Here is a 13823-nt window from a genome sequence, read left to right on the forward strand (position 1 = left end):
GGCACTAGATTGGTGAAAAAATGGAACAATACAACAAAAAGAAAGATTGAGCCAGAGAAGTTTACCGATATTCCGTTCTTCAAAGACGAAAATTATATAAAAGACATAATTCCACCATCAAAAATACCAACGTATAATGAAACCCATGAAAGACTACGCTTAAAATTTGAAAATTCCATTTAAGCGCCATTAGTGTTTACTACAGGCTCTATTATCAGTGATACCTTAAATGTGAAAATAACTCTACCATCCCCCCGTAACGACAGTTTTAAATGAAAATTTTAATGGTGGAAATGTAGCGAAACAAGATCTTATTCATGAAAATCATAGCGCTGACTGTGATAGACCCATAAATTCTACCTTGTAAGAACTTCTTTAAAGGCTTTGTTGAAATGGACAAAGAAAAAATGAATATTTTGGAGATGGAAACAATGTCTCAAGGACAAGGTGATAATTTCCTTTTTGAAAGACTGTCGAATTGTGCATTTTACCGCATCGCCCGCTAAAAATATTCCCAAGCGTAGTAGCACCTCACCAGAAAATTTTATGAAAAATCATGTTTTTTCCAAATTTCAAGGTAACAAAGCGACCAGGCATGGTACGGCTTTAGAACCTATCGCTAGAAACGTGTATGAAGATATGTATGGGGTTCATATTGCTCTTGCCGATTCTGTTATATCGACGGATGATCCATGGTTATCAGCTAGTCCCGATGGTTACATAGGTTCTGATGAACTAATTGAAATAAAATGCCCATTGAATAATGATTTAGAAACACTAATTAAGAGTCACAAGTATGATGTGAGAAAGAATCCAAATGAAGAATATATTCTACATCCCACAGGTAAAATGGTTACTACCTACAAGTCCAAATTCAACTTTATTGTACGAAAAGAACTGCATGCCATTTTTACCTCTCCGAGGGGACAAAGTCCCCTAGGAGGGGTTATACAATCACCGTGCCTGTCTGTCTGTCTGTGTGACTGCCCTGCGAACGCGTTCGCATTTTCCGTGCAAAGGTTAATCATTGCGTACGCAGTTTCTCGAAATCTCTGCGTTCGCAGTTTATCGAAGGGTTGGCAAAACCACCGCGTGACGGTGAGCGTTAACGGATTCATTTGCGGTTTGCTTTGGATGGTGCTTTTTCGCTCACCGTCGTGACGGTTTGGTGTATTACGTTTTTGTAATGTTTATGCGTAGGTTGTGAATGTTGAGTTCGTGTTATGACGCTTGTGAGTGTTGAGTTTGTGGTGTGTCTGTGTTATGATGGTTGTGGATGTTGAGTCTGTTGTGTTTGTACGGGTGTTTTATCTCCAACTTCTTCTTAATGACTTTGGGACGTACCGAGTGCTGAGTGTAATGCAACCTCTCAACGTCCAATGGCAGGGTTTCCACCAATTGTACACGGTAATCGTCTTAGTATCAATTTGCGATTTATTAGCGCCGGCCGGGAATCGAACCCGGGTCTGCCTTGTGCAAGAGATTTATTCTAACCACTCAGCCACCAACGCTTGTTAAGTTACGGTGTTTTTCTAAAAAAACAGCTTTGGCGAATGTCATTTACAAAGTTATAACGTTAGGTACTATAATTTATTCTACATCATTTTAAATATTTATAAATTATATTAATCTTATATTTAATGAAATATTTATAAATTATTTTAATCTTATATTTAATGAAATATTTATAAATTATATTAATCTTATATTTAATGAAATATTTATAAATTATATTAATTTTATATTTAATTAAATATTAATAAATTATATTAATCCTTTATTTAATTAAATATTTATAAATTATATTAATATTATATTTAAAAATTATATTAATATTATATTTAAAAATTATATTAATATTATATTTAAAAATTATATTAATATTATATTTAATTAAATATCTGAGCATTTTACTTTATTTGATCGTGTTCAGGAATTGAACTCGGGTCGCATCGTTGCAATGCAGAGTGTTTACCGCCGAGCCATTGACTTCCTTTAAAAATATGAAAAGTAAAGAAACCATTATGATAAGGCGGGTTAGAAAAAGGATAATTATTCAAAACTCCCGCGGAAACTATATAAAAGTAATAACATAGCGCCACCGTTTGGAGAACTATCAATCAAACCGGGTAAAAAATATAATCTCTTCAATTTTTCGAACTTTAGTCAAATCTTGACGGGACTAAAAAACATCAAATAAACGTAAATAAAGCCGTTGCCGTCATTATGGAAGATACGTCTTTCTTAGTTCTTGGCGGTCAGACGAACTACTACAGGTCGGGGTCCTGGTGTCGGTCAAAAGTTATGAGGTAACTTTGCGGTTTTAATTAGTATGTTCGGTCTTAGGTCAAGAAAAGAGTTAAATTGTGTTTCGCGTTTGGAACGTGAGCAAGTGGACTTAAGTGTATGAACAGTGCGTGTTTAAGACTGAAAGTGTTAAAGTAATTGTGAACTTACTCAAGTCAGCTGTAAGATAAAATTGATTGTTTTTTTTGAATTGGAATAACCTAATTATACCCTTGAAATTATCAACTCAACCTGTGAGGCTAATTAAGTAGATTGGAAGATATTAGTAGCGAACAACTCTCAGCTGTTAATTAAGACAAGAGTTTATAGTAAGTTAGTTTGAATTTAGTTAAAATTACTCAGTATAAGTTATGATATTTACGTAAGTGTAAGTGTGTTTTGGTTTATTTTTCAATCACGATGAACTAAGACAAATCTAGTCTTGGACACTTGAGTACCAGTCCTGCACAATTACGTAGGAGGGATATATATTGTTGGGTTATTGATGAAAGTTAAATCTAGAACGTTACATAGACTGTTCTGAATAAAAATAAACATTTATAATTTTGCATAATTCTGGTTGCCATTTTATTTTCTAATCACTCGCCCACAACATTACAGTTCTGGCCATCCCGAATCAATTAAATTTTCGATATAACGGCGATGGGAAATTATTCTCGTAAATTTATCGCGCGGCCTTAGGGAATATTCTTTGAACAAAATTTCGATAAACTATCGTTTAGTTAAAATCGGCCCGATTCCGTTAAAATTAAAAACCAAAAAGCGAACGGTCCTTATAATACCTTCTGTAGCTATTTATTTCATTAAAATTTGCTGTGTATTATATTCAACTGACAAACTTGTACTGTAAAAAGGGTGTAATTCAATCGTACATTGTTATAGTACGTCTAACTCACTGTTCTAACTACTTAACTTATGATGTTCTGAATAAATTAAAATTGGTCGTTTCGTCTCAATTATTCTAATTATAATTAAATTTTATACCGGGCGGGATAGAACTGGGATAACATTTTTAACAAATAACTCTAAATTGCGGAGATATATCTTTAAGGGTTATCTTGAGAAATTAATACCACTAGGGACAATTCTTCCGAGGAGAGGTATATTTTGGCTTGCCAACTTGTTTTGTTTTCACAATGACTGGAAATGCGAGATCGATGGTCAACTATAACGAGGACTTTATGTCAGAACAATTAAAAAAATGTGAAGTGTTTACACGACCCATATGCTACCGTATTCAGTTAATTCATTTACCAAAGGTAAATTGCATTTGCATAGTTTGAAAAAGTTCCTAAATACTTAAAAAATTTAATTTATGTTGTGAAAGCTACTTGAGTGATAAAATTTCAAAGTTACGTAAGTGATAATTTTTTTAAGCTACATCAGTGGTAAAAAGTAAAAGCCACTTTTACAATTTTAAATGTACAAATTTATTTTTCAATAATAAAATTTAGATAATAAGCTTCTGGTTTGTTGCTGATAGATGGATGTAAATTGCATAAGGCAGCACAAACTGTAACAATTTTATCTATTTTTTTGTAGAAATGCAATGGTTAAACTGATTTTAAAATACCGAAACACTTAAGTTTACCCATTACTATATCAACTTCAATTCTGACTGTTGCAATTCTCCTTGTACCTCTTCTTCTTCTAAATGCTGGAATGTTTAACTTTACGTTTATAAAATCTAAGTCTTCAGATATGGTGAAACCACGCTCACCCATCACCTATTTTATCAGTAGGATATTAGTTCAAATAAATCCATTATGACCGTATCACGGTAGCTTAATTATAATTTAAAATATGCAAAAATTAGCGAAGAAGATATCTGTGATTAGGTAATACATTTTTTTTTAAAACGTTGACGTTTTGAGACGTGGCTCGTTGCTAATTGTTGCATATTTTAAGTTAGAATATTAGTAACATGTGATATTTTTATAGTTTTAAGTTTATAATTACCTCATCACCAGGACGCAGCGAACTAAAAATTCTAGAATCTCTGGTGATAAAATTATCACTGGCACGACCTCCGTAACATCTGGACACTTGCATAATAAAGCCTGAAGATGCTATGACCGTAGTAAATTTCAGCGTATTATGACTATTATAATTGCTTTACGTCACAGCTCTAGCTCTAAATTTCTTGGCCTTTGTACGAATACTTCCGAACAGTCAATAATCCAAGTAGTTCTGGGGTAAATAATTTTGAACGCACTGGGTAGAGTACTTCGAATACTTTCCCTGGGTAACCAGCATACAATGTCCTTAAGATGCTCATACATAATTTTTAACCAAAATTTAAAAATCCTCCCAGCCAATGAACCAGAAATATGGAATCTTCGGCCCAAATCTTGAAACAACAGGTTCAGTCTCAGTTTCATTAAAACCAGAAGGATTTGATCAGTTATCTTCAGAGCACACGGAGGTTTTAAATTTAGATTTGATAAAATATTTACTAACAAAGTAAAATGTACCAAATCTAAACCAGTGAAAAACTTGCAATCTTTGGTAGTGAGACGGTCTTCATAGTCATGCATGTCTATCTGGGTACTAAACTTCTCAATTTCAGGTTTTCTGGGACCAACTAAAAAGTAGCCGTGACCTACCATAATAGGATTTTCCCACTGCGTTCCAATAGTTACACTTTTGCCCTTTTTCTTACATTCACATAGAATTTCTACTGAATTTTAAGCTACGGTTTCTTCACCTTTATTAGAGTTGAAGTTGGATTCAATATTGCTCATTTTCTCTAGAAAGGTGGTCCCAACATCGCTGCTTGTAATGCAATTGGTCCCAACTTCACTGCTTGTATTAAAGCTGGTTCCAACTTCGCTGCTTGTATTAAAGCTGGTTCCAACTTCGCTGCACGTATTAAAGCTGGCTAGTGTAGGGAGCTGTTGGCTCGATCTCGTGGCATGCAGGGCTTGCCACCACCCTCCTACGCATTGTTACCCGGCCACCTGAATTAATGGCTTCAAAAGTCGCTTGATGACTTAGGCCTAAGGTGGTGCCTTGGGTATTAGCCTAGCTGATTATTATTTCAACTTCGGTTCCTGTATTAAAGCTGGTTCCAACTTAGCTGACCTGTATTAAAGCTTTTTCCAACTTCGCTGCTTATTCTGTCTTCGATACGCTCTTCTCTATTTGGATGAAGGCTAGGGCTGATATCATTTAGTTCGGTATCTAGCTGAAAATCAGTCAGAGCTATGGCTTTTCTTTTCAAAATACGCCTGCCAGGTGATACATGGTAATGATGACCAAGATGTTGGCTAGGATAAGGGTAGTTTTTGGTAGGCCGTCCTTCCACAAAATTTAAGGAACATACCTAGAAGTTAAGAAAATTAGTAAGCGTTACAAAAGCTAGAACATGTCATTAATTACCGAAGATCTTCTCTTTGGATAATAATCCATTCTTTGTAGTGCGCGAATCTATTTAAGTTTTTCGGCTTCTTCCCGAGGGAAAAAGTGGAAACCATAAGGAACAAGGCAGGGAAATTATTTTTTAGCTAATGGTAAGCCTTGGCAATCTCGGCTTTCTCTGAGGTTTTACAAATCCTCAAATTTTTATCTGTACTTACACAGTTAATTACCGCACAGTATCTACCTGTATTTCTATAATTCATTTTAATGAGTGATTAGGTTTTCAAGTTTTTAAATATTTAAAAAAATAACCTGTTCTAAGCTACAATGTAAACGTAGACAAATCAGAAGCGGACGTACGATAATAGTTATCTCAGTTGGTCATAGATAGCGCCACCATCAACAATATAACGTATCGCAATGGTGGCGCCCTTAAAAAGTTCTTGGTAAATCTCGTATAGCTTGAACTTTTAGCCTTGAACACTTTTATAGTTTGTATAGTTGGTCAAGAGATGTCGCTCTTGTCTGAAAGTTTCAGCGCGTTTTTTTGTTTGAATATTTCATCAAGCAGTTAGTTTGGCGGGAAGTTTGAATTAAACCCGGGTCTCCTAAGGGTGGCCGGGTTGGTCTCATTCGATAAAAATCTTTTTTCAGCCCCCTCACGCGTGCCGTTAATTTCCGCCACCTCCGACCAGCCCCCTTAAAGGGAGAGTGACCGAAAAAAACAAGTTGGTCTCTTTCGATAGAACTCTTGGACGCGCACGCAGTTCCTTTAATTTCCGCCCCCTCCGACCAGCCCCCTGAAAGGGAGAGTAACCGAAAAAAACAAGTTGATTTTTTCGATAGAACTCTTTGACGCAGTTGGTCTCTCTTTTTCCGCCCCCTCCGACCAACCCCCTTAAAAGGAGAGTGACTGGAAAAAAGTTGGTATCATTCAATAGAACTCTTTGTAGCGCACGCGGTGCCGTTAATTTCCACGCCCTCCGACCAACCTCTTTAAAGGGAGAGTGACCGAATGGTACGATATCGTACGCCACGAAAATTGTAATACACCCTAAAAATTGCGATGAAATCATCACACTGACGCGTCTTCAACTGATTTACTATTTCCTATAAAACAAATCCGTCGCTAGTATGGTGCTAATTAAAGTGTTTCCTTTTTGTGACCCAGTCTAAAGCACATTTGCCCCACTTATAGCCATTGTCAAGGGCAGAGTTTTATCCCTGGATGTTTCCTCCAAAACGAAACTAAAAGTGGACAAAAAACCTCTGACCCCCCGCAAACACGTGGAGCCAACGAAAGGCGACCTTTTGACGCGTGAATCTCGTCATCATAGTTTCCACAGGTTGGACACCTTCTTTCCTCCTAGGGTCAAGTCTCATTTTTCGCGCCGAACGATACCCTTCCGCATCTATTTTTAAAAAATTTCTACACCTATATTACTTCTATACCTCTAAACTGTGTGCAAAGTTCAGCTCTGTCAGGTAAACAGGGGGTGCAATGTTTCTGCTATGTCAAGTAAACAGGGGGCGCAATAGCCACCCTTTTTCTATTTTGGGCGTGATATTTGTAATTGATTTACTTTTAAATTCTGTTTCACTTTTCTTATTTAGGTTTAGTTACTAACATAAAAAATTAAAACAATTGTTTTGTCGTGTCTTCAAAGTGTTCTTATTTATATAAAAAATTTATAATTCCCAACATTAATTTCATTTTACCATCGTCATTCCGTTCACGACGACCTGAGTCGTCCGGCCTTTGACGGCGACGTTGGTAACGTTGGCGACGTGAGTTGTCGCGACGTGAGTTTTTAATCACCGAGATAATATAAAATTCGAGAATGACATATTGTATTAATTTCTGTTCTGCAAAATTACATTAATCGGTATTTTTTTATGAATTTGCGAATTTACATGAATGTTGGTGCCTAAACTACCCAAATGTTTGATATAAATTCCCTAAAATAAACACATTTGAATCCCGGTTTAAGAATTTCTTTAAATCATATTTCTACTTATTTCAATAATTTAAAAGAATTATGTTTGTCGTGTTTTGCTTACCAATTTCACCTTTGATACTTTCCGTCTATCAAACGATAGGAAATCACATGGCCTCAACAGCTTTTGTATTGCTTTGCCCACCCGGGTCTCCTGAGAGTGGGTGGCGCCCAAGTTTCAACCCTTCAACTTAGGATGGTATTTTATATATCTTACGATAGGAAATCACATGGCATCAACAGCTTTTGTATTGGTTTGCCCACCCACGTATCCTGAGGGTGGGCGGTGCCCACTCTTTAACATAGGAAGGTAAATTATATATCAAACAATAGGAAATCACAAATATAAACAGCTTTTATATTAGTTTGCCCACCCAAGTCTCCTGATAAATAATAATAATAATAATTATGAGCTAGGCTAATACCCAAAGCACCACCTTAGGCCTAAGTCATCAAGGGACTTTTGAAGCCTTTAATTCAGGTGGCCGGGTTACAATGCGTAGGAGGTTGGTGGCAAGCCCTCCATGTCACGCGAGCCAACAGCTCCCTACACTAACTATTACCGTTAACCTCAACAACTTTTTATGGAAGGGGAAACCGAAGAGCTTAGGTGAAAACCCCTTAAACCAGTGGGGAAAGAACTTGCAAACTCAACGCAGATGGAGTTGTTCCGAGTTTTCACCCAGTGCCACAAGCTGGGATCGAACCCGGCTCCTCTTGCTGCGAGGCCAAAGTGCTAACCACTCCGCCACTCCACTGATGGTGGGCGGCATCCACTCTTTAACTTAGGATGGCAATTTATGTATCAAATGATAAGAAATCACGTAGCCTCAGCAGCTTTTGTATTAGTTTGCCTATCTGTGTCTACCAAGGGTGTATGGGTTTGCCCACCCGAAAAAACCGATGTGGAACTAATATTACGGCCTGGGCCGCCTTGTTTGCCTCGACTTCCACCCCTTTGCTTCTATTATCTATTACTAAAACGTCGCCTGGTTTGTTTTCCTCTCTTGAGTTCCTTGCGCCCGTCCCGACCTTTAATCTGTTTTAACGGGTTAGTGTGAAATTCGTAGAAGGAAGTTAATAATAATCAGCTAGGCTAATACCCTATCTGATTATTATACTATTAGATAAGGGAAGCAAAGAGGCGAAAGTCCAAAGTCGAGTAAAATAAAATGAGTAAAATAATACAACTTAATTAGATTTATAACCATGTCAGGTATTTGGAATTAGGCGCGTTTAGTTGGAAATCAGGCCCAGGACATTTAGTTTAAATTTCAAAGCTCTAGAGCTAACCGTTCTCGAGTTTTTAGGAACATGACATACAATTTAATAAATAAATAAAAGGACAAACTTTAAGACTTATAGTTATAGATTTTTACATTGATTTATTAACAATGGTGAAAAATAAAAAAAAAGCTGGGCAAAAATGTGAGCAAAGGCATAGGCAATTCAGTGGTAGAGAAAAAGAAGCTCTTGATCTCTTGTAGGAGGACTAGCAGATTGGGGTTATTTAACAGGAAAAGGGATAGAGAAAAAATATAATAGCTACGAAGACTTAACGAAAGCTTCGGACGAAATTCCTTTGCAAGTTTCGGCAGTCGGAATTGGTGCGATAAGAACTGGTCGTCAACCAAGAACCAAATAGTCCGACTTCAAAAGTGTAGTGAAGAAGAAAGCTCAAGGCATTATTAGGTCTAAAAGAGGACTTGGGTTGGTTCAGTCACTTAAAATGAGCGGACACCACTGGCGGTTAGGGTGGTAAAACTAATTGGTCAAACTCTGTAAAGCAGGTGTTGACAATCACATTGATACTACAGCAATAGAGAAGAAGATACTTCAAACTGTTCTTCATTTATTTATAAAATTTGAATTGTTAAACCTACATTACATTTTGAAACAATAGGAACTAAACTGCAATTGCTCCAAAAGTGACATTTCAAATATATCAAATCGAAAAGATCGTTCTTTTTTCATTCTTCTTTTTGTTTTTTAATATGTTATAATAATTCTACAGGAATTCTAACCTGTGTATCAGAATCTAAGAGGCACTTTTCAATTCAGGAGTTGGCCATTCCCATTTGTTGCACAAAATACGCAGTTTCGAGTAAATGTTAGATTAGTAGTGCCAAAAATCTTTATTTTTAAGTGAATTCATAGTATTATTATTTTCAGCGGGATATCGGTTTCGATATTGTTTACACCTTGATCCACCACATTAGCTCGAAGGAACTCCCCCGCCATTTTCTCGTTATTTAACGATACATTTTCGTCTCTCAACTGTTGTGTGTCCTCAAGTTTAAGCTTAGTTGAATATTTTTACTGATATTATTTTAACCTAACTCAGAAATACTAAAACAGCCCTTTTATACTTTTTAATTTGGATATATTTCATCAATCATTAAATATTGCTAAATCTAATAATATTACCCAAAAATAGGGGTTTTAAATATTTTTAACTTACTTAAAAGAGCGAGCAGAAATATTACTGTAATTAAATTTCTTTTGTTTGATTAAAAGATATTTAAATATTTTAAGTATTATACACCCTTAACTAATATTGAATTTTGTTCATTTTTAGGGGCATATAGAAAATGTTATTACATTTTCATTATTTATTGCTGAATTTTCTTCAGTGGCGTTGCTACTTTTTCTGTCTGCATTGTTAGATGCAAAACCTCAATACGAAAAACCACCAAACACCGACTTTATTCCTCATGAGGTACGTTATAATAATCTTCGTTATAGATTTATATTATGTTGGGTTCCATTTACCAATTCCTGCCATCGTTTTACTTTAAAAACGAATTAAAATTGTGGCGTTTCTCTGATTGTAAATCTCAACGAGCTGTCTTTTGGACCTTGTGGGCCCTGGTCAGAATTCAATTTGGTGTCCTATTAGGCATTTGTCTTAATTATGTAAGCGTTAACAGTAACGTCATAGAAAATTAAATGTTTACTTACGGTAATAAGATACACATCACATCCCATTTATATAAATGGAATATTTTTTTTTAGTTAAGACTAGTTGGTGTACGAAAAATACGTTTGGTAAATCTTTAGTAGAAAAATTCAAATATCATTTTTTGAAATAAGGTTGCCTCTCATTTAAGCTGTGTAAAGATGAGTACATTTAAATTTTCTCTGTGATTCTAGCTTCTGTTTCATTTCTGAACAAAGTCACATCGTGCCTCTGCAGTTGGTTTCAAACCCCTTGTACGAAAACATATATTATGCAAAATGGAAGATGTAGTTATCTCTATTGTTATTTGTTTGTCTATCGTCTTCAAAGCAGATTAGTGTTGATTTTACTTTCTGCCTACAATTAATAATTTTTAGTTGAGCAGAATGCTTAAAACAAGCCGTCCGATGTAGGCCAATCCTCCAGAGTCCAAAATCGCAACAGAGAATCCTTTTAGAAATTCGATCCATATAGCGGTCAAAGTAATTTCGTAAACTTCGGATACGCATAAGTTTCCATAAGGAACGCCTTTTATTTTATTGGGTAAACAGTTGGTTCGAGCAAACCTTCGTGATAACACTATTTTCGGATTTTATTCTGTGTAACAAAATGGTCTTTTGTTTCTATTTTTAATGATTTGTATTAAGCACTGTCATAAAAATGGTTCATTTATTTGGAACAGACGGAATCTGCCAAAGAGAACGCTTCATTCATGTCACAGTTGTCTTTTTCATGGATGAACAAGTACGTGTACCGTTTTTTAGTTATAGCAGAGACCAAAAGGCATGAAGGGCTTGCCACCACCCTCCTACGCATTGTAACCCGGCCACCTAGATTAATGGCTTTAAAAACGCTTGATGACTTAGGCCTAAGGTAGTGCCTTGGGTATAAGCCTAGCTGATTATTAACAAAAAAGTAGGATTTCTTGTACTAACAGCCGGCTTAAGCCTACTCTTAGAAGCTTGAGATGACCACTGGTAGTGATAATTTAAATAAAGTTCTATACATTCCGAAAAGCAAGAAAACCTGATATTATAAGCAGGGCCAAATTTTAAATTCATCGCTAGTGTTGGATTCCAAATTGTTGTATAAAATGTCATATAAAATAATTAATTCGGCAAAATTCATGAAATACGTTTTTATCGCATATCAATCGAAATTTTCATTTTTGAAATAAAAAGAGTTATTGCCCTTTGGGAAACCTTTGATTAGTAAATTATCATTTTCCATTTAGGTTAATAAACATCGGATATAGAGGAGAAATTCAAAGCTCCGACATACCCAAATTGCCACGAAATCTAAAAGTTAAGAACACAAATTTTCAACTGGAGAAATATCTGTCCAATAATTCGCTAATTTCCAAAGAAACAAAAAAGTAAGAGCAACTAATGTCATTTTCCAATATGTTTCTGCGGAAAAGTGTTCCTTGTTTATGCTTTATATTTATGCACATCTGCGATTAATACTTTTTGGACGATTACGACTGGACTACTAATCGTATTGCAGTAACGGTTTGCATTGATAATAGAATTTTCTATAAGATTAACAAAAATCTAATTTTGTGACGTTCGTAACTTCAATTTTTCTTGTCTAATCATTAAGCAGAAGTTTACAATATGTTACAATTTCTCGAGACGAAAATTCTCTTTATTTCTCTAGCACATTTTTTCTTGAAACTATACCTATTACAGACTAAAAGTTAATATTGACGTTCTCGCGTGTTGCTTAGACAGAAATATCTGGTTGCGATTTATGTTCAGCATTGACATAAAGCCTTTTTACAAACGCACTTTTATTGAACGCGTTTGTCTCCCATAAAGGATACTGATACTTGTTTCAACTTCTTTGGCCGAAATTGTTGGGAAATTCAATAAATTTAGGCGTTCAGCTTTTGCATGCATATGAAGGCCATAAAATTCGTGAATTTAGTTAATATTAATACTTGAAACTAAACAGTTATAATAGCATATTAAAAATTAACCCTGGGTATACTAAATCTAGCTTAACACGGTTAAATATAATTTACCCATCCAATTGAAATTCCAAATGAAAAAAGTATAAGAATAGCAAAAAAGTATTTCGTTCGCTGGACGCCATGCCTATTCCTGGGTTTATGTCTCGTCTGATCTAACCACTGTTGCAATCAGATTATTGTGACGCACTTAAATGGAAATAAATCAATTGCAGAACTTCTGGCTGCTATTTCTAAGGAACATAGAAAAACTTAATTATGATAACGCGTTTAATATTAAAGGAGAACTGTCACCACCCTAAAAGTGGTTAAAAACCATTTAAATGGATAGAGGACGTCCGAAAATGGTTATACAAAAAATTTCATGTTAATATTTCGAGTATTTGATTTATTATATGCAACCAAATTTCGTGTTTTATCCCCCCGACTCGATAATCTCAGAACCGCTTGGCTGAACCTACCTGCAGCGCCATATCGTAAACGAAATATTTTTTCCCCGGTTTCACCGTTTTTCGGTTATATTGGTAGATTGTAGTTAATCGTGTTTTTAATATGCCTTACACGCCGCCCTTTCTCAAATTTTTGCCGCTTCATTGTTTTGGCGCTGCACGTATGTTCAACCGCGATTTCTGAAATTTTTTAAGCCGTTTGACGTAGGTTGCGGAAAAAGTAGCGTAAATTTTTAAATACTTTTCCAATAAGTATAAAATTTCAGGTACATAATTATTAATATATTTTGTATCTTTCTGTTAAAAAACCTCGTAAATTTTGGTTTTGGTGACAGTTCTCCCTTAAGGTAACTGGTCACAGTTAAATGAAAATAGGGTGGGAGCTCCTAATTCAGGACACTTTTTACAATAAGGCCTTTTTCATTTAAACACGTGATGTTTTTGGTAAATTAACACTTTGAGGATTGACGATAAATGTTTCTTGGTGTAATAATGTTTAAATTATTTAAAAACATTACAATTTAAAATGAGAGCTTAATTAACAACTCATGTAGGGGTTCCCAATTCGGGACAAAGGAGCCTAATTCGGGGCGGGTGGTTCCCAATTCGGGACAAAGGATCCTAATTCGGGACACAGCGGATCTAATTAAGATATTCCTTATGGAATTTCTTACGGTAATTTCATGGGCATCATAGGGTCCCCCCTCTGCAAAATCATGAAATTTTGAAACATAGGTAAAAACGGTATTTCAAAGTGAAAATTGGTTCAAATGAACAAA

General features: G+C 35.5%; 1 protein-coding gene across 1 annotated transcript in view; it reads left to right on the plus strand.

Annotated features, from left to right (window-relative positions):
- The window catches only part of LOC149962213 (ATP-binding cassette sub-family C member 3-like), a 48367-nt gene that overhangs the window by 25240 nt on the left and 9304 nt on the right, over positions 1-13823 (plus strand). The window contains exons 5-7 of the mRNA XM_090179123.1: positions 10243-10383; positions 11306-11367; positions 11858-11998. Coding sequence (XP_090035249.1) covers positions 10243-10383; positions 11306-11367; positions 11858-11998 — 344 coding nt within the window. The remainder of the gene's footprint in view (positions 1-10242; positions 10384-11305; positions 11368-11857; positions 11999-13823) is intronic.

Source organism: Leiobunum rupestre, chromosome 1 (genome assembly GCF_980474605.1).
Source record: "Leiobunum rupestre chromosome 1, qqLeiRupe1.1.hap1, whole genome shotgun sequence".
Classification (NCBI taxonomy): domain Eukaryota; kingdom Metazoa; phylum Arthropoda; class Arachnida; order Opiliones; family Sclerosomatidae; genus Leiobunum; species Leiobunum rupestre.